Source organism: Aquarana catesbeiana, linkage group LG04 (assembly GCF_042186555.1).
Source record: "Aquarana catesbeiana isolate 2022-GZ linkage group LG04, ASM4218655v1, whole genome shotgun sequence".
NCBI classification, from domain to species: domain Eukaryota; kingdom Metazoa; phylum Chordata; class Amphibia; order Anura; family Ranidae; genus Aquarana; species Aquarana catesbeiana.
In genome coordinates, this window is record NC_133327.1 from 326,820,551 (window position 1) to 326,842,317 (window position 21,767).

Here is a 21,767-nt window from a genome sequence, read left to right on the forward strand (position 1 = left end):
ACGAAGGACATCCTTTAAGTCCTGTGCTTCGGTTTTCCCATAAATGTTCTTAATTATCTGTGGCACCGTATAGTGCGCCACAATTCCCTGACGGGGTTTTGTGTTCCTCTGGCCCATTCTAACAGTCCTGCCTAGGTAGCGTGTGGGACACTTAGTGTACAATATAATGCGGCTACAACATATACAAGAATGAATAATTACTTTATATGCTAGCCCAATAGCAAACCAGCTAAGTTACACTAGTTCCTCGTTGCCTTCCTCCTAGGGTGCTAGAATTCTAGAAACCTCTCCGGAATGAGATTTCTGAAACCGAATTACTTTATATGCTAGCCCAATAATAAATAATTACTTTATATGCTAGCCCAATAACAAACCAGAATGCGGCTACAACATATACAAAAATGCGGCTACAACATATACAAGCATTCCTTTAAGTGGCCAGGTATCCGACTAGATCTCGGGACTTTGTTGAGACCTTATTCCCTCCCCGTATCTGGGAATCCCTCTCATACACTCTTATCCCTGCTTTATGGAGCAGACAGGGCTTATACTCTCAACCCGTCTATGGTTTATGAGTTAGATGTGAGGTTAAGCATAAGCGTCAGACCCCCAAGCTCACAAGCCCTCAGGTTCCCAATCGTGTGAGGTAAGGCGCATTCCGTTGCTTAGTTCGGCAATCCCCTTCTAACTCATACCATCCTTGACAAGGCTCATTCACTTTCTCAACAAGACAGACAAGACAAACACAGATAACAAAACAAACAAATAATTCCAGCAATATAAACTAAAATATGCAGTAATTCTAGACTCACCACTACAGAGGCTGGTGTTTTAAAACCAGGAGAACCGTAACTGACAGAACGGATAGGCACAAATCAGGGGAGCACAGAATATAAGAAAAATAAAGCTTTTTCTTACCTGCGCAGGTTTTTTTTTGATCTGTGGTTCCCGGAATGCCTGTCTTTTTGTTCCGTCAGCCGCGTTCGTCCACCTCTTGTAGTATCATCGGTGAGTCCCTGTTTCGGGCGCCAAAATGTTAGGTTCAACTTTTAAATAAGTTGCTTATAGTTTATATTGCTTTGCCAAATTATTGCTTCTATAAGAAACATGACACGGAGTCAGGTATGTCTGTATCACAGTTCTGAGCATCCACAAAAGGACTGCTCCCTTTACTTCTTTTATAGGCAGTTCCAAAAGCAGTAATCTTATCGGCATTACCAAATGAGGTTAAGGTACAAAGAGTTTCTCATCAGCGAACATGTAATGATTATTCAGCAGTTCCAAATTCCATCTAGATACAGATTGATAGAACAATTGATACGTACACAGGTAAGAAAGGAGCACAAACAATTTAAATAGAACAATTGATACGTACACAGGTAAGAAAAAACAGAAACAATTAAAGTGGAACTCTAAGTCATTATTTCAACCCTATCACTACGTGATCAGCTGTCAGCCAATGAAAGCTGATCACATGATGTAAACAAAAGCTCGGTAATCTTTTTTTTTTTCTCCTCACGCTGACAGCATGAGGAGAAACAAAAGCTGATCACCAGCTTATGTGCAAGGGACATCGGTCCCGAAGAGGAAGAGGCAATTCTGCCTCATCTGTGCCACCAGTACCCCCTGCGAGTGCCACCTGCTATTGCCATCTGCCAGAGCCCACAGTGCCCACCAGTGCCACCTATCAATGCCCATGAGTGCCACCTATCAATGATCACCGAGTCACTGCCTCATCTGTGCCACTAGTACCCCCTGCCAGTGCCACCTGCAATTGCCACCTGCCAGTGCCCACCAGTGCTACCTATCAATGACCATGAGTACCACCTATCAATGCCCACAAGTGCCACCTATCAATGCCCACCAGTGGTGCCAATCAGTGCCACCTAGCATTGCTGCCTATCAGTGTAACCAGCCAGTGCCGATCAGTGCCCATTATTGCCACCCATCAGTGCCCATCATTGCCACCTATCTGTGCCCATCAGTGCCGCCTCATCAGCGTACATCAATGAAGGAGAAAAATGACCTGTTTGCAAAAATGTATAACAAAATATAAAAAAAATATAATTTTTTTTTCTTTAAATCGGTCTTTTTAAATGTTTTTTATCAAAAAATAAAAAACCGCAGTGGTGATCAAATACCACCAAAAGAGGGGGTGTGGCTACCGCGCAACTGTATGGATGTGTGATCTCTCAGCTCCGCTCCAGCTAAAGGAACCGGCAACCTCTGGGATGGCACCACTTCCCAAATCCACAGCCAAAGCAAGCCTAAAGCCTGAAGCCTGAAGAAATTAAAAGGTTTCTTCCTGCCGAAGAGCCGCGATCCTCACCAAGATGGCGCCGGGAACAGCTCTCCTCCCCCCTCAGGCAGCTCGTGGTCTGCAGCATCAAGCCCAGGCTCACAGGCAGACCTCACCCACAAATCCCCGGAAACTTCAACTTCTCTCTCTCGGAGCCCTGCAAAATCAAAGCCCCGATTAGCAGATGATGCCCAGCAGATGAGCCTGTGCCAGGAATACTTGGAGGACATGAGGGAACTAGTGGACCCATTCACCGCATTCCCCACAACGGGTAAGGCCTGTTTCTGATACTACCCTCAAAGGACATGCTTGTCTCCCTCCGCAGCTCCATGCACACAGACATGCTGCAATGTGTGAACAACTTTAAAACAGAGATGGGTGCACTAGGAGGGAGGGTGAACCACATAGAGGAGAAAATGGGGGAAATTTGCGTCATCCCATAACACCCCTAATTGATGCCCACAATGACCACTCAGAGGAGGCTTACATGGCTAAGATCAAAGGTTGCTGACCTTGAAGACTTTCGTCTGGTCCTCCAGACTTTTGTCTAGTGTGACACACTGGAATGAATAGGAGGTGGTTTTCAGGCGATTAGCAGAGGCTATTTCCAGGGCTAAAGCACCTGAAAACCGCCCCAGTGTGAAAGGGGTCTAAAACTGGTGCACACAGAATCTGGGGCAGCTGTGCTTAGTAATTAATGCTGTGCTTAGTAATTAATCAGCTTCTAAGGCCCCTTTCAAACGATCGGACCGTTCAGTTTTGACGGCGGACCTGAACAGGTGCTCCATGTTAGTCTATGGAGCGTCGGATGTCAGCAGAGACATGTCCGCTGACATCCGACCCGGTCTGATTCGCTAAAAGCAGACGGATGGCTCTACGTCCAGGTCTGTCGTTGGCCGATCGGATCGGGTGAAATCTGATGAAAACGGACATGCTGTCCGTTTTCATCCGATCCCTCCATAGGTGGCAGCGGTGCCTGACAAGCCCCTCCCCGCTCAGTGAGCAGAGAGGGACCTGTCATCCGCCGGCTCAGCGGAGATCAACGGACAGATCTCCCACTGAGCTGGTGGACCGAGGCGGGCTCGATTCACATCTATGCATGTTGCTTTTGAGCGTTTCTGGAGTTTTTTTTTGTGATGCTTGCCACGTTTTTGAGCAGCGTTTTTTGACGCGTTTTGCGTTTTTGTTTTACAGTTTTTTTTCTAAAAAAAAAAAAAAAACGCCAAAAACACAAAACGCGTCAAAAAAAAAAAAAAAAAAAGCACTAGTGTGAATGGAGCCTAAGGCTCGATTCACATATATGTGGTGTGGAAACGCAGCGGATCCTGTGTTTCCTGCACCACATTGAAATCGCATGCTATTCATGCGAATTGCAGTGGGTGTCAATGTTAACGACACCCCAAAATGGTGCAATACCAGTGTGGGGGAAAAGAAAGATTCCTGCACCTTTTTTTGTGTGGATGCGGTGTGATCTGAGCCATAGAAATGAATGGCTACAAATTGCAGAACACAGACATCACATGTAAGTTTGCACAGGACTGCGGTGCGATTCCTGTGCGATGTGCTGCGCCGTGTATATATGTGAATTGAGCCTGACTTTAGCTTGGTCAATTCGATTTGACAATAAAACTCTGAAGCTGCACCAGATTGTGTGTGCCCCAGATTTGATAAATCCCCCCAATGTTTGGGGTGTAATAGGTTGGGCACACCTATGATTAGAGAGATTTCCGATGTGGCATTGGAGATCAATATTTGGAAAGGTATCCTATTTATTTCTTTGTTGTTTTTAGGTGTTGTACTTACAATAAATATTGTTTCGGTATAAAAGGAGATAAAAGTCACGTGTGATTCCTTCCCTCTCTCCCTCCATACCCCAGATGACACGTTCATATCACTTCTTAGGACTATTACTAAGCAGGCTCCAGCGGGAATCTTCATTCATTAGCAGGTGAGAGAGACACATTCAAGTAGCGGTGTAGGTAGATGCTAGCATTTCTGAAGAATAAGAAGACAGCAGCGTTTCTTCTTGTTCTATATGAGTCACCATAGAACCCCCTCCGTGTCTGTTTATACCGGACACCCAACTCAACTCTTCCACACTAATCTGCGCTGCTTAGCACCGCGCATGCGCCTTTCCTGGGGCTCAGAGCAGCGTTCCGGAGCAGAGGATGGAGGAGCTGTGTGTGTGAGCGATGTGCAACATCTCCGGAGTATCGCTGCATCGGACAGTGAGTATCTCTACACGGCACACCTCACCTTCCACACTGCTACTAGACACTCACCTCTATTACACTGCACTGCAACACTATTGTATTTCCAAATCACTTGTTACCCCAACCTCTTCACCTTCTACATGTACATATCCTGCATTTAGCTACAAGTTGTCTCATTCAGTCCTGGGGACTGTATGTTCACATGTCTGACACCATTGCTGGGATTGGCAGTGTGCAAAGTTGTTTTACAGATTAATAACGGTTATTATTACATGATTGGTGAGAGAGAAACATAGAGAGAGAAAGCAAGGGGGAGAGAGAGAAAGATGTGGGGGGTGAGAAACATAGAGAAACAGAGAAAGAGACATGGGGGGGGGGGGGGGGGGGACATAGAGAAACAGAGAGAGAGACATGGGGGGAGAGAGAGACATGGGTAGAGAGGGAGAGAGAGAGACATAGAGAGACATGGGTAGGGAGAGAGAGAGAGACCCAGGGGCTAGAGAGAGAGAGAGAGAGACATGGGGGAGAGAGAGAGACATGGGTAGAGAGGGAGGTAGAAAGAGAGACATGGGGGGCAAGAGAGAGGGGGAGAGAGAGACGTGGGTAGAGAGAGAAAGGGAGAGACATGGGGAGAGAGAGAGACATGGGTAGAGATAGAGATAGAGGTAGAGAGAGAGAGACATGGGGAGAGAGAGAGACATGGGGAGAGAGAGAGACATGGGGAGAGAGACATGGGGAGAGAGACATGGGGAGAGAGAGAGACATGGGGAGAGAGAGAGAGACATGGGGAGAGAGAGAGAGACATGGGGAGAGAGAGAGAGACATGGGGAGAGAGAGAGAGACATGGGGAGAGAGAGAGAGACATGGGGAGAGAGAGAGACATGGGGAGAGAGAGAGACATGGGGAGAGAGACATGGGGAGAGAGAGAGACATGGGGAGAGAGAGAGAGACATGGGGAGAGAGAGAGAGAGAGACATGGGGAGAGAGGGAGAGAGAGAGAGAGACATGGGTAGAGAGGGAGAGAGAGAGACATGGGTAGAGAGGGGGAGGGAGGGAGAGAGAGAGACATGGGTAGAGACATGGGGGGAGAGAGAGACATGGGTAGAAAGAGAGGGGGGGAGAGAGACATGGGTAGAGAGGGAGAGACATGGGGGAGAGAGAGAGAGACATGGGTAGAAAGAGAGGGGGAGAGAGAGACATGGGTAGAGAGAGACATGGGTAGAGAGGGAGAGAGATGGGGAGGGAGAGAGAGAGACATGGGTAGAGACACGAGAGAGAGAGAGAGAGAGAGAGAGAGAGAGACATTGGGAGGGAGGGAGAGGGGGAGAGAGAGAGACATGGGGAGGGAGGGGGGTAGAGAGAGACATAGGGGGGTAGAGAGAGACATAGGGGGGGAGAGACACGGGGAGAGACACTGAGAGAGAGAGACATAGGGAGAGAGAGAGAGAGAGAGAGATGGGGAGAGAGAAAGACATGGGGAGGGAGAGGGAGAGAGAGAGACATGGTAGAGAGAGAGAGAGACATGGTAGAGAGAGAGAGAGACATGGTAGAGGGAGAGAGAGACATGGTAGAGGGAGAGAGAGACATGGTAGAGGGAGAGAGAGACATGGGGAGAGGGGGAGAGAGACATGGGTAGAGAGGGGGAGAGAGAGTTATGGGGGGAGAGAGAGTCATGGGGGGAGAGAGAGAGTCATGGGGGGAGAGAGAGAGTCATGGGGGGAGAGAGAGAGTCATGGGGGGAGAGAGAGAGTCATGGGGGGAGAGAGAGAGTCATGGGGGGAGAGAGAGAGTCATGGGGGGAGAGAGAGAGAGTCATGGGGGGAGAGAGAGAGAGTCATGGGGGGAGAGAGAGAGAGAGTCATGGGGGGAGAGAGAGAGAGAGTCATGGGGGGAGAGAGAGAGAGTCATGGGGGGAGAGAGAGAGAGAGAGTCATGGGGGGAGAGAGAGAGAGAGAGTCATGGGGGGGAGAGAGAGAGAGAGAGTCATGGGGGGAGAGAGAGAGTCATGGGGGGAGAGAGAGAGTCATGGGGGGAGAGAGAGACATAGGGGGGAGAGAGAAACATAGGGGGGTAGAGACATGGGGAGAGACACGGGGAGAGAGAGGGAGAGAGAGAGACATAGGGAGGGAGAGAGAGAGAGAGAGAGATGGGGAGAGAGAAAGATGGGGAGGGAGGGGGGGGGGAGAGAGACATGGGGGGAGAGAGAGAGAGAGAGAGACATGGGGGGAGAGAGAGAGACATAGAGAGAGAGGGACGGAGAGAGGGATATGGGTAGAGGGAGAGGGAGAGAGAGACATGGTAGAGAGAGGGAGAGAGTCATGGGGAGGGGGAGAGAGAGACATAGGGAGGGGGAGAGAGAGACATAGGGAGGGGGAGAGAGAGACATAGGGAGGGGGAGAGAGAGACATAGGGAGGGGGAGAGAGAGACATAGGGAGGGGGAGAGAGAGACATAGGGAGGGGGAGAGAGAGACATAGGGAGGGGGAGAGAGAGACATGGGTAGAGAGAGGGAGGGGGAGAGAGAGACATGGGTAGAGAGAGAGAGGGAGGGACGAGAGAGACATGGGGAGAGAGAGGGGTAGAGAGAGAAATGGGGGAGAGAGAGAGAGACATGGTAGGGAGAGAGAGAGAGAGACATGGGGGGGGGAGAGAGAAAGAGACATGGGTAGAGGGAGAGGGGGAGAGAGACATGGTAGAGAGGGGGAGAGAGAGAGAGACATTGGGGGGGATATAGGGGGAGAGAGAGACATGGGGGGAGAGAGGGGGAGAGAAAGAGACATGGGGGGGAGGGGGAGAGAGAGAGACATGGGTAGAGAGGGAGAGAGCGAGACATGGGGGGGGGGGAGAGAGAGAGAGACCCAGGGGCTAGAGAGAGAGAGAGAGAAACAGAGAGAGAGAGAGAGAGAGAGAGAGAGAGAGAGAGAGAGAGAGAGAGAGAGAGAGAGAGAGAGAGAGTGAAACAGAAATACAATAACAGACAGAAAGAGAGAGGAAGGCACATATAGAAAGTGAGAGACAGAAAAAGACAGACAGACAAAAAGAGACAGAGTAGGACAGAGGCAAAGAAAGACACAGAAAACGAGAGAGAGAAAAATAGAGAGATGGAGGGATAAAGAAGGAGAGGAAGAGATAGAGAAATACAGAAAGAGACAGACAGAAAGGAAGGAAGAAAAAAAGAAAGTGAAATACAATCAGCGACAGAAAATGAATGAGTGAAACAAAGAGAGAACGAGAGACACAAATGGCAAACACACAGAAAGGGAGACAGGGATGTATAGAAAGAAAAGAGAGGGGGGAAGACAGAAATATACAGAGGGTGCATCCATCAGAAGAGGGAAAAGTTCTGTTACATTTTTTTTTTTACATGAATAATAGTTTTCCAAGGTTTAGCATTTAATGTCAGGGCAAATCCCTTTGTTAATGTCAGAACTCATCCTTGTGTTAGGGAAGAGTCAGATAATGAATGAACTGCATTTGGCAAATAGGAATGGCTGCCTTGTATTGATTTTTTTGCTCATGCCTGCACGGACCTGTCAAGAAACTGACACAAGAAGGGACTCCATTTGTTGTATTGGCTCATAGCAATTCCTTCATTTATCAGTGATTAGGTAGTGTCTAAATTCTAAGCATGAACTGAGTCATGGCACAATGCAACACTCATTTTATCATCTCTAACCAGAGCTAATAGTGACTTTAAGGCACCTAAATCTTTTTACAGAAATGAATGACAGAAAGATAAATATATTTTTCTCACTTAAACCTGTGTCATTATGTGGTCTCTACTAAATGTATTGTTAAAGAGGAACTGTGATCTGCTCACATAATTTTTAATAAAAACATCTTTGCCATTCTGAAGCTTCCCTCCAACCACTTTGTATATTATTTTATATTCTGTTATTCTGTACTTGCCAAATATGCTGCAGTAATCTCCCTCCACTGAGTTTGACTGCATCCATTTAAACTGTGGGCAGCTGAAGTTGCTGCCTGTTCACTTCCTGGATTTATACAGACACACAGAGGCACACCTCCAGCTCTGCAGCCCTGCAGCTCTCATTGGCCCTCTTATGACTCACTCCCCTCCCTTCTTGGCAAACTCCCAGGACAGTGAGAGAGAGAGCTCTGTATGATGTCATAAGCCTAGGCTTTTTACCAGACAAGAAATAGGAAGTGGGCTGTATAAGGTATTTACTGACAGGAAAAAAATGTTTTACTATACAAAGTTAAAACAACAAGGGCAGAGGATTTAAGAGATGGAAAAATGTTAAAGCGGGCCTTCAGTTATTTTTTCATGTATCTAATCAAAAGGATTGCTGCAAATGTCAATTTTATTCCAGTGAAACATTATATGCGCAGGCAGAATTGCTAACAGTAATATCCAAACCCAAGAAGAAAATCCTATATATAACATATTGTCAGTTCTTAGATATACTGACTGGATTGGTTTTCTTATTTAGGTGAAGTACTGAAAAACACTTGCTGATCTAACCATATTTTTAGTGTCCTTGTAATCTCCTGTTTACTGTACTTGTACTGTTTTAAATGCTACTTTAAGCATTGACATACCTCCTTAGGCTCCATTCACACTAGCGCGTTTTTTGATGCATTTTGCATTTTGCAGAAATGCACGGGAATTTTTTAACATGGGTTCCTATGGAACATGTTCACATCAATGCCTTTTTGTTTCTCTGCGTTTTTGGAAAGGGTCGGGGACTTTTTTTCATGCAAAAAGCAGCGTTTTGCATGTAATGGATTTCAATGGACAAGCATCAAAAACGCAAGTGCACCGTTTTTGCACCGTTTTTGCACCGTTTTTGCACCGTTTTTGGTGCGTTTTTGCCGTTTTTTTTTTTTTTTTTATTTTTTTTTTGTAATTTTTTTTTAAGACTGTAAAAAAAAAATGAAAAAAAAAAAAAAAAAAAAACGCAAAAACGCGGCAAAAACGCTACAAAAACGCTGCTCAAAAACGTGCCAAGCATGAAAAAAAAACCTCCAAAAACGCTCAAAAGCAACATGCATAGGTGTGAATCGAGCCTTAGACAGCAGTCTGTCTAGACTAACTTAATCAACAGGCAGCTTAATTGTTCATGCAATGCAATTTGACTTCAGCTGATTGCAGTACAAAGGATGTTTTTCAGTTCTTTTGAAGTGTAGGATGGCAATTTGGGCAATTAACTAAGCTGCCTACGCTGAAACTGTCAGAAGTGGCGTGTGTCACACTAACTAAGCAGATAGACCTATTTTAAGTCTGTCTGTATCACTTGCACCACTTCCCATCTCAGGTCTGATTCACACTTATGCATTTTTAGTGCATTTTACAGATTTGCACTACAGAACGTGTTCCATAGGAAACCATGTTAGATGGACTGTAGTTCAAATCTGAAAAATGCAAAAAGCACTAAAAATGCATAGGTGTGAAACAAACTAGTGCAGGTCTGCCCTAATTTACTGAGGGGATACAACAGTTTTTCTCTATAGACAGCTGCTATAGATGCCCTACAGGTGTGACCTGTCATATGGGATGTGAGCTGTCAGCTCACATCCCTCTTTCTGCCTGTGCAGTGATTACACTACATGAGCAGTGTCTGCAGGGTTAACAACTGTCCTCATCCCTCCCGCTCTGAGCCAGGCTGGAGTCAGGGATGGTAGAGAGATCAGAGTATGTAGCTCCAGTTCTGTTTTCGGTCTCACAGCCACAGAGAACAGAAAACTGGCCACTCCAATTAACAAATAGGCTCATGCCCCTTTTGTTAATTAGGAGCAGCATTAGCTTCATTTTTAATGTTTAGAAGAGTGGTCCAAGCTTGTGCTTGCACAATTCCTTTTAAATTCCCTCCCTCCATGACTTTCCTGAGCCCTGTCTCTGCAAAGTACTAAGAGGAGTACTGAGGGAACATGGAAGAAACAGGGAGGATATAGCTAGGACTGCACTAAAGATAGAGGGAGATACCAGATCACATAAATAGGTTTTAATGGCTGAAAACCACCACAAGATGTCAACATATTACAAAACAACAATAACCTGATGCAGTTCAGTACAATGCAGAAGGAATACAGATCAATTTGTTTGGACCCTCCCTACCTTAAATCATAAGATTTCACTATAACCCAATATAAGTACATAAAGGGATAACTTGTACTTGGGGCTAAAAAATGAAGAGAGCAAGAACATACAAAATATATATAAGCATAAGTCCAAAAACATCAGGTGAGAACTGTGATGATCTTAACATTGGTGTCTTGATGCCTGAAACAGTTTTCAAAGGCATCCAGTCACTAGTCCATGGGTGGCAAAATATGCATAACTGCTTTGAGGTTTAAGTGGAAAAATTTTGTTTAACCACTTAATTACCGCCCTATAGGAGATTTACTGCCGTTCCGTGCAGAATTACGCATACATACGTGATTAGGGCTGCAACTAACGATTATTTTCATAATCGATTAGTTGGCCAATTATTGTTTCGATTAATCGATTAATCAGTTAATAACCTTAAAAAAAAAAAAAGTGTGGCGTAAAATTTAGTTAATATGTAACGTTTAAAAAAAAGGCAATTTATTCTTGTATATATCTATGCAGTGGTAAATATAAATAACCAACTATATGGTTAGGGAGCAAAATATCTAATCCACTCTGAGAATAACAGACAGAAGAGAAATACTGTATATACTCTTAGAGGAGATATACAGTATAAACTGTTAGAGAAGAGATATACTGTAGATACTATTAAAGGGTGAAGCTGATAAATATTATCAGACTCAGATCAAATGTCTTCCTTCAAAAAAAAAAATTTTCATTTTAAGAATGTTCGTTTGATTTTCTAATTGTTAGTGGGGTCAAGTCGACGTTCATTTTTAACCACAGTGACGGGAAAATTTGAAAATAGAAAATTTCTTGGTCAAAGGAATTTTCAGACAGTGTATGTGGTTTTCTTCAAAAATTACATTCATTTTAAAAACAAGTGAAAATTTCAAACATTCTTTCATTCAGCGAATGTACAAAGATTTTTAGTCTGAAAATTGATCCGTGTGGCCAGAATAAGGCTCGCTACACACCTAGGCAGTTTGCTTTTGATCTGTTTCTGCAGTGCTTTTTGCTGTGCGTTTTGATTTTTGCGCATGTGATTTTGCGGCGATTTGCGTTTTTTCATTTTTTTTTGGCCAATTTGTTGTTGGGCAGATTAAATAACGCAAATTGCTGCAAAAACGCATTAAATGCTTTTCTGCAGCTTCTCCATTGAAGTATATTGAACCAAAAAAAGCACCGCTTTTGTGTAAAAAAAAAAAAAAAAAAAAAAAAAAAAAAGTCCTTGACCCTTTCCAAATATGCAGCGGTTGAAAAAAGCATAGATGTGAACATGTCCAATAGGAAACCATTTTAATGAACTGCAGTGCGCTTCTGCAAAAAAGCACCAAAAACCACCTAGATGTGAACCAGGTCTAAGGCGTTTAGTAACATAATCGGGTTAAAAAAACTAAAATTAGCCCTTTATAGTACAAAAAAAAAAAGCAGATAATCACTACTGTAAGGGGTTAATTTTTTTACTGTAGAACTGTGAAAGTAACATCCTACAGTAGCGATTTGCTCTTTTTGTACTATAAAGGGCTTGTTTTAGTTTTTTTTTTACCCCATTATGTTACTGACCGATTAATCGATTATGAAAATAGTAATTGATTAATTTCATAATCGATTAGTTGTCAGTTAATCGATTAGTTGTTTCAGCCCTATACGTGATTCTGCACTTCCTGGTAGGGGGCGCGCCGCTTCTGCTGTGAGTCGTCACAGCAGAAGCCGATCAGCACGTGCCGGCCAATGGATGTCTGCCGACACCCGCTAATTGTCGAGGGTAGAGAAAATCCATCACTTTTCTTAGTAAAAAGCACCACACTGTGTACACATAAACACTGGCTAGGCACACATTTAGCCCTATGATCTCCCTAGATGTTTAAACCCCTTCCCAGCCAGTCTGACAGTGCATATTTTTAGCACTGATCACTGTATTAGTGTCACTGGTTCCAACATAGTGTCAAAAGAGTCAGTTATTATCAGAATGTCCGCCACAGTATTGCAGTCCCGCTATAAGTCGCTGATCACCGCCGTTACTAGTATAAAAATTAAAATAAATAAAAATTCCAGTATACAGTTATGTCCATACATATTTGGACACAGGCACAATTTTCATACTTTTGGATCTGTATGCCACCAGAATAAAATTAAAACAAAAGAATCCAAATGAATTTGAAGTGCAAACTTTCATCTTTAATTCAAGGCATTGAACATAAATATCAAGTAAAAATTTTAGGAACTGCAGCCATTTTTATACAAAGCCCCCCCCCCCCATTTTCAGGGGCTCAATTGTAATTGGACAAATGAATATAATCATAACTAAAATGTTAATTTTTAATATTTTGTTGAGAATCCTTTACTGGCAATGACTGGCTGAAGTCTGGAACCCATGGACATTACCAAAGACTGGGTTTCCTCCTTTCTGATGCTTTGCCAGGCTCTAACTGCAGCTGTCTTCAGTTGTTCTTTGTGGGTCTTTCTACCTTTTTAGTTTTGCCTTCAAGTGAAGTACATGCTTAATTGGATTGAGATCAGGTGATTGACTCAGCCATTGCAGAATATTCCACTTCTTTTCCTTCTAAAGCTCCTGGGTTGCTTTTGCAGTGTGTTTTGCATCATTGTCCATCTTTACTATGAAGCGCTGTCCAATCAACTTTGCTGCATTTGGCTGAATCTGGGCTGACAGTATATCTCACTGCAGTATTAATCCGGCTGCTTCTGTCTTCTGTCACATTGTCAATAAACACCAATAACGCAGTGCCACTGGAAGCCATGCATGCCCAAACCATCACACTTCAAGCTCCACTATGTTTTACAAATGACGTTTGTGTGCTTTGGATCATGAGCTGTTCCAAGCCTTCTCCACGCTTTTTTCTTGCTGTCACTCTGGTACAGATAATTCTTAGTTTCATCCATCCAAAGAATGCTTTTCCAGATCTGGTCTGGCTTATTTAGATTATTTTTTGGCCAAGTCCAATCTGGCTTTTCTATTCTTATGAGTGGTTTGCACCTTGTGGTCAACCCTCTGTATTTGCTCTCGTGAAGTCTTCTCTTGATTGTAGACTAATAATAATAACAATAATACGCCCACCTCCTGGAGAGTGTCCTTTACTTGTTTGGATGTTGTGAATGGGTTTTTCTTTACCATAGAGAAGATCCTGCTATCATCCACCACTATTGCCTTCCATGGACCTCCAGGTCTTTTTATGTTGCTGAGCTCACCAGTGCGTTCTTTCCTCAGAATGCACCAAACTGTTGATTTGGCCACTCCTAATGTTGCTGCTATCTCTCTGATGGATTTGTTTAATTTTTGAAGCCTTACAATGGCCTGTTTCACTTGCATGGACAGTTCCTTTGAACGCAGGATGTAGGTTCACAGCAATAGATTCCAAATGCAAATACCACACTTAGAATCAACTCCAAACCTTTTACCTGCTTAATTGATGAAAGCGGAAGTAAACCCATCCATAAAACTGTTTCATTTCTGGCATGTGCCGAACGAAGGAGTAGCCCACACCTGGCCATGAAACTGTAATTCCTAAACTCTTCCTCCGATTTGGATGTACATACCCTCAAATTAAACCTGAGTGTGCACTTTCAGGCCATATCCATTATATAACTATAGCTTGAATATGTTTTAGTAAATACCTGCAAAAAAACTAAAATTGTGCCTGTGTCCAAATATATATGGTCCTAACTGTATAGCTCATAGTTTGTAGACATTATAACTTTTGCGCAAACCCATCAATATACGCTTATTGAGATTTTTTTTTTTACCAAAAATATTTAGCAGAATATATATTGGCCTGAATTTATGAAGAAATTAGATTTTTAAAAAATATTTTTATTGGATATGTTTTATAGCAGAAAGTAAAAATTTTTTTGTCTATAGCGCAAAAAACAAAAAACGCAGTGGCGATCAGATTTCCAAAGGAAAAGCTCTGTTTGTAGGGAAAACAATTACCTATTTTATTTGGGTACAGCGTTGCATGTTCAGTTGTCAGTTTGCCAGTTAAAATAACGCAGTACCGTATCGCAAAAAATGGCCTGGTCATGTAGGAGCTTTGAAGAGGCGTTTTTGATTATTTGGGTGGATTGGACAATCTGTTAATGTGACACACACCATGCATTCAATTCAGAGCCTTGTGGTCCAGTGAGATTACTTGCACCCTTTGAGTCTTTGTGCTGAGGGTTGGTTTGTTTCCTTAAGTTTGCTACTGCTTGCAATGGTAACTTGATATGTGAAGAGACACTGAACAGTTTGTAGTGGTTCATTGCCATTGAATATTACATTTTCATTTTACCTCCAATGGTAATATATAATCCCATAGGGCTTAGGTGAACCTGTTTTTATAAAGCAGATGGATACTCTGCATGTAAAAGATACATGTATTGCCATTTATTACCTTGTGCTTATGGGGTAGGGTGACCAGACGTCCCCGGACTATGGACACTTTCCCTGGAGCCAGTCTGTCCCTGGTTTTATCCCCAGATTGCAGGGGCAGCGCTGAAGCCAGAGGAATATCAACAGGGGGCGGTCCGCCCTGGTGCCACACACTGGGGGGTGTCAGGCTGGCGTCGCCCGATGTGACAGCTTTAATTTGAATCGCTGAGCGCCCGCCGTCACACAAAGTCCCGCCTCCTGGTTTGACTCCTTTGATAGACAGCACACTTGTCCAATGCCAGGGCATGTGCTGATGATCCAGGAGGCGGGACTTGTGTGGCGGCGGTCGCCCGGTGATTCAAATTAAGGCTGTCACAGCGGGCCACGCCGGCCTGTGTGATGATCTGGCCAGCTCTCCTCTTCCTCTTCTCTCTGATCCCCTGCACTGGTCAGGGTGCATTGATGGGCACTGGTCAGGCTGCATGGGATGGGCACTGGTCAGGCTGCATAGATGGGCACTGGTCAGTAGGGCCGAAACAACTAATTGATTATATAAATAGTTGTCAACTATATTCATAATCAATTAATCGGCCAGCTGATTAGTTGGACTGCATACAGAATGCATTATTTACATATCCGGAAATACAGTGAAACACACATACAGCTCGGTACACCATCCATATGTGTCAGAAGAGAGTGCAGCACCCGTACAGCTCAGTACACCATCCATACATGTCAGTAAGTGCCTGAGAATTTGTGAATGTGTGAGGAGCAATGCCTCATGGGACATGTAGTCCTGGGCAGGAAGTGAGTGCTTTATAGGAGCACTCTATACTGTACTTTGCAGCTTGCTATTGGGGGACCCCAGAAGAGGAGAATCAGGGCTGCTCTGTGCAAAACCATTGCACAGAGCCGGTAAGTATAACATGTTTATTGTTTTTGTTTTTTTAAATCACTTTAAAGACTTTGTGCAGGGAAGATCAGCATCTGAACCCAGAGAAGGTGGAGGCTGAAAGACTGGAGGTAATAGAAGGCATCACAATTATATTTAAAGTAAACTTTTACCAGTATTTTGCATTGTATTTAAAATGATCATATCCATGAAAAAAGAAGTCTCAGCTTTTGGTACTACTTTAATATAAAAGATTTCTATATCCCTTCCCCCCTTCATATAGCTTCATGTCTGGCTCCTAGTTAAAATGCCCATATACAGTTGTGCTCAATATGTAATATTTAGGTAGTATGTAAGTTTACATACCCTGGCAGAATTTTGTGATTTCTTGGCCATTTTTCACAGAATATGAATGATAACACAAAAACATTTATTTCACTCATGGTCAGTGTTTGGTTGAAGCCATTTATTATCAATCAACTGTGTTTACTCTTTTTAAATCATAATGACAACAGAAACTACCCAAATGATCCTGATCAAAAGTTTACATACCCTGGCGATTTTTGGCCTGATAACATGCACACAAGTTGACACAAAGGGGTTTGAATGGCTATTAAATCCTCACTTGTGATCTGTTTGCTTGTAATTAGTGTGTGTGTATATAAAAGGTCAATGAGTTTCTGGACTCCTGACAGACTCCCTTGCATCTTTCATCCAGTGCTGCACTGATGTTTTTGGATTCTGAGTCGTGGGGAAAGCAAAAGAATTGTCAAAGGATCTGCGGGAAAAGGTAGTGGACCTGTATAAAACAGGAAAGGGATATAAAAAGATATCCTAGGAATTGACAATGCCAATCAGCAGTGTTCAAACTCTAATCAAGAAGTGGAAAATGAGGGGTTCTGTTGAAACCAAACCACAGTCAGGTAGACCAATTAAAATTTCAGCCACAACTGCCAGGAAATTAGTTCAAGATGCAAAGAAAAACCCACAAATAACTTCAGGTGAAATACAGGACTCTCTGAAAACGTGGTGTGGCTGTTTCAAGATGCACAATAAGGAAGCACTTGAAGAAAGATGGGCTGCATGGTTGAATCACCAGAAGAAAGCCATCAGTACGCAAATGCCACAAAGTATCTCGCTTACAATACGCCAAACTGCACAGAGACAAGCCTCAAACCTTCTGGCACAAAGTCATTTAGAGTGATGAGACCAAAATTGAGCTATTTGGCCACAACCATAAACGTTATACTTGGAGAGCGGAGTCCATCAGCTCAGCAGGAGATCTCTCCGTTGAGCCGGCAGATGACGGGTCCATCTCTGCTCGCTGAGGGGCCTGTTGAGGCCTCACTGAAAACGGGCAGCATGTCCATTTTCATCTGATCCGCCAAGACGGATGGCGAACGTATCGCCATACGTCTGTTTTTAGCGGATCGGATGGCAGACGGGTGTCAGCGGACACATCTACACTGACATCCGTCTTCCCATAAGAGTCCATGGATGGGCCCACTCTGATCCACCTGAAAAACAGACACGCGGATTCGGGCGGGCTTGCCGTGCGAAAGTGGCCTTACAAACCAATTGAAGAAAATGAAGCTTGGTCGCACACCATGGAAGGAAGAACTTCTGTAGAATAGTTACTTTATTGCCAAGGGGCCAAAGGACGTAGACAGGATGTTACATGAACATTGTTTTTTTTTTCCTTCAGTTACTATTGACGGTGGTGAGCCGGGGCCAGCACCCACAAGGAAATCTTTGTCCACAGTCTGAGCTGTGAATGGGGGCTTACTGCCAAGAATAAGTATTAAACAGTATGTTACAAGCAGGTAGTGACACTTAGTGCCTGTTTGCACTGCCCTCACACTAAACCGCAGTGGCAACCCTCCATTCTGGCTGAAGTGAGCCGGCGATAGAGGGCAGTGTGGCTCGCGTCTCAACTTTATTTGAACTGCACAAAGCGACACTTCACTCATGTTGCTGTACAGCAGCACGGTTCATTGAGCTGATGTACAGTGACATGTGATGCCTCTTGTACTCTGCGATAAAATGCAGCATGTCTAAATCACAGCTCACTGCACCGCACCTCTGGGGTGCTCTGCAGTGTGATCAGGACACATAGAAAACAGTTGTTTTCTGTGTGCCCTGACTCCTGAGGTGACCTGTGCTCATCCAGTGTGGTATAACACAGGTCACTGCATTATGTGTGAACAGGGTCCTGTAAGTTTCCTTTTTTTTATAAACTGGACTAATTTTCCTTCTCGCTTACTGAATCTGCTATGTCCAATGTAATTGTCCCTTATTCAGTGGTGAGTACCACCTACTCTTTGTGGATTGGGTAAATGTACCCACAGGCCCCCACCGTCCATTCTACACTTCCTTCTGCCATCTCTCTTCTGGGTGTACTCCACTGTTGCAAATGAAGTGTCATCAACTTTTTCTTTAGTGAGCATTAACTATGTAATTCAGTATTTATTTACATGTATGTCGGTTTCTTTGTTGGTAACCCAAATGGCCACATAACTAAAGGCAAAACTTTTTTCTTGTTTAGGATAAAGTGGAGAGGGATTAGAGCCCCAGTCAGGTTTATTGTTGTCTGTGCTCATGACTCGCCCTATTTGTCCTGTTTATGGGTGTCGCCAAGAGTGAAAGTGATAAGAAGTCACAAATTTTGGCTTGTGTCTGGAACAGAGATAGAGGGGAAATCTTCCAACCGGCACACAAGTTCTGGTGGCCCCGGTGACGACCAGGGTTTTCCTCACTTTGGAGGCTTTTGTCTCAGTTCCTATTTTGGCAATGGGACAGGAAGTAAAGGGAGATCTTTTGAAATTGGGAAATAAAAACTGGCAGGGGTTATAGCCCATGAAGGAAAAAAAAAGTTGCCTTTGGCTCTATTTTAATAAAAGGTAACGTTTCTAACTATGTAATGAAATCTTCCAGCAAGCCTCATTTTGATAACCTACAACCCCTTTATGAACAAGAGCATCTTTTTAGGTTTCATTCAGACAGGTGATTAAGCTCCTCCTCGGCGCAGAGCCGCTGGCAGATGCATGTGTATCCGCCTCGCAGCTGTGTGCAGGCAGCCTATAGAAGTGGAAGCACACAAAGCAGCTGCATAGACATAATCACATTTCAATCTTTGAGATGCTGGCAGGAGTGGGTGTATGTATTTTAACACAGAGCCTCTGCATTTAGATCTGTGCATCCACTCCAGCCCGGTGTAAAACTTTGACATGAGATTTTGTCTGTGCAGCCACTGTGTGCATTTGTCTGCACACAGCACTGAGGTGGATGTACACGCAGCAGACATCGGCTCTGCGCTGAGAAGGGGTTGCCTGTCTGAAAAAGATCTAAAAGTGTCCCCAACTTTAACCACTTCAATACCAGGCACTTTCACCCCTTCCTGCCCAGGCCAATTTTTAGCTTTCAGCTCTGTCACATTTTGAATGACAATTGCGCGGTCATACAACACTGTACCCAACAAATTTTTTATCATTTTGTTCCCACAAATAGAGCTTTCTTTTGGTGGTATTTGATCACTGCTGGGGTTTTTATTTTTTGCGCAACAAATAAAAAAAGACCGAAAATTTAGAAAAAAAAAAGTTTTTCTTTGTTATAAAATTTTGTAAAGAAGTAAGTTTTCTCCTTCAATGACAGGTACTGATGACGCTGCACTGACGGGCACTGGTATGCAGCACTGATGGGCACTGGTAGGTGACACTAATATACACTGGGTGGCGCTGCTGGGCATCACTGATGAGACATCTGGCAGGCATTCATAGTGGGCACTGACTGGCCACACTTGTGGGCACTGATTGGCATCGTTTAGGGCACTGTGTGGCATCCCTGGTGGCAATGGGGGGCATACCTGCTCATCAATATGTGGTGGGCGCCCTGGTGGTCCTGGTGGCCACCCAGGTAGTCCAGTGTGGGCATCCGCGCGCGCAGGGGCTGATAAACAGCACAGACCCCCCCTGTCAGGATGGTTCTTCCTATTTACACTGTGATCAGCTGTTATTGGACACGGCTGATCACGTGGTAAAGAGCCTCCATCAGAGGCTCTTTACTGAGATCAGTGTAGCAGTGTTTCAGACTGACACACCACTCCAACCGAACGCCGCACTGCGCGCCCCCCATGGGCAGGCAGTTATCGCGCTGGACGTCATATGACGCCTGGACGTCATTTTGCTATAGGCTGGGTGGGAAGTGGTTAAGATACGAATAAATCAGTTAAACATTTTATTCATGTAAAAATGGCGATACACTTTTAGGCTTTTGTTCTAACAGACTTCCTCCATCAACACTAAACAGTGCAGATGGAGGAATTTCCCCATCCGGCTGTTGTTTTGGAGGCTATTGTATTTTGACAGCTGGCTCCAGCGGCTGTCGGAAAACATGAACAGTGCCTGCATCTGATTAGATGCAGGCGCTGTTAGGCCAACAGTTTCCCACTAAGTGATGCTGACGGGGGCAACCATGGCTTGATTTTGGTCCAATTTAACATAAATCAGCCCCAATTCGAGCTGTGTGTGGCAGTTTTGAAGGAGCTGTAAAGGCAGAAGGTTTTTGATCTTAATGCATTAAGATCAAAAACCTTCTGTGTGTAGCAGCCTTCCCAGCACCCCCTAAAACTTACCTGATCCCCATCGATCTCCAGCGATGTCCATGAGTGTCTCAGCTGTCCGGGACTCATCTCCTTATTGGCTGAGACCCAGCAGTTGTGCCATTGACTCCCGCAGCTGTCAATCGAAGTCAGTTAGCCAATCAGGGGAGAGAGGGGGCAGGGCCGGATTGGGGCCCTGTGTATGAATGGACACACGAACCTGTGCCTTTTTTTTTTTTTTTTTTTTTCTCCCTCTTATTTTTAGCAGATGATCCTACTAGTAACCCTCGGGCCACAATTGTTGAAGGGATTATTACATTGCCAACAAATAATAATAGAAACACTAAATATAAAACATATAAAGTTTATTTATACAGAGAAGAAATCAGACCAATAAAAAAAACATTCACACATCTCCAATCAATGGTCAGAAAAGTTTGGTTGAATAGATGGTTAAGAAGTAGTTTTATCCCAACATGTTTTGCCAAGGTTGGCTTCTTCAGAGGATTATGGACCACCATTAGTAATTTAACCACTTAAGGACTGAGTCTCTTCTTGAGGCTTGTTGTTTACAAGTTTAAAATCAGTTTTTTTTTTTTTCTAGAAAATTACTTAGAACCCCAAACATCATATATATTTTTTTTCAGCCTAGAGAATAAAATGGCGGTCATTGCAATACTTTACGTCACCCCGTATTTGCGCAGCGGGCTTACAAGCACAATGTTTTTGGAAAAAATACAATTTTTTTTTTTTGAATTAAAAAATAAGATGACATTAAAGTTAGCCCAATTTTTTTCTATATTGTGGAAGATAATATTACGCTGAGTAAATTGATACCCAACATGTCACGCTTCAAAATTGTGCCCGCTCGTGAAATGGCAACAAATTTTGGCACTTAAAAATCTCCACTGGTGACGGCTAAAAATTTCTACAGGTTACCAGTTTTGAGTTACAGAGGAGGTCTGGTGCTAGAATTATTCCACTCTTAACGATCATAGCGATACCTCACATGTGTGGTTTGAACACCGATTTTATATGCGGGCGCGACTTACGTATGTGTTCTCTTCTGCGCGCGAGCTCAGCGGGACAGGGTGCTTTAAAATATTTTTTTTTTTCTTATTTATTTTACCTTTTTATTTTTACACTGTCCTTTTAAAAAAAATTGGGTCAATTTTATTCCTATTACAATGTAAACATCCCTTGTAATAGAAAAAAAGCATGACAGGACCTCTTAAATGTGAGATCTGGGGTCAAAAAGACCTCAGATTTCATATTCACACTAAAATGCAATAAAAATAAATTAAATGTCATTAAAAAAAAAA

The 21,767-nt window shown here is 43.7% G+C and overlaps 1 protein-coding gene across 2 annotated transcripts in view; it reads left to right on the forward strand.

The window, feature by feature from the left end:
• Nucleotides 1-4,162: 4,162 nt before the first annotated feature.
• MRAP2 (melanocortin 2 receptor accessory protein 2) overlaps nt 4,163-21,767 on the forward strand; it is a 118,969-nt gene continuing 101,364 nt past the window's right edge. Inside the window, exon 1 of one of the 2 annotated variants that reach the window (XM_073629119.1) lies at nt 4,163-4,247. In XM_073629119.1, the coding sequence (XP_073485220.1) occupies nt 4,177-4,247 (71 nt within the window). In that variant the 5' untranslated portion in view covers nt 4,163-4,176. Of the gene's footprint in view, nt 4,248-4,404; nt 4,528-21,767 lie in introns of those variants that run through there. The other variant, XM_073629120.1, reaches the window with a different exon arrangement.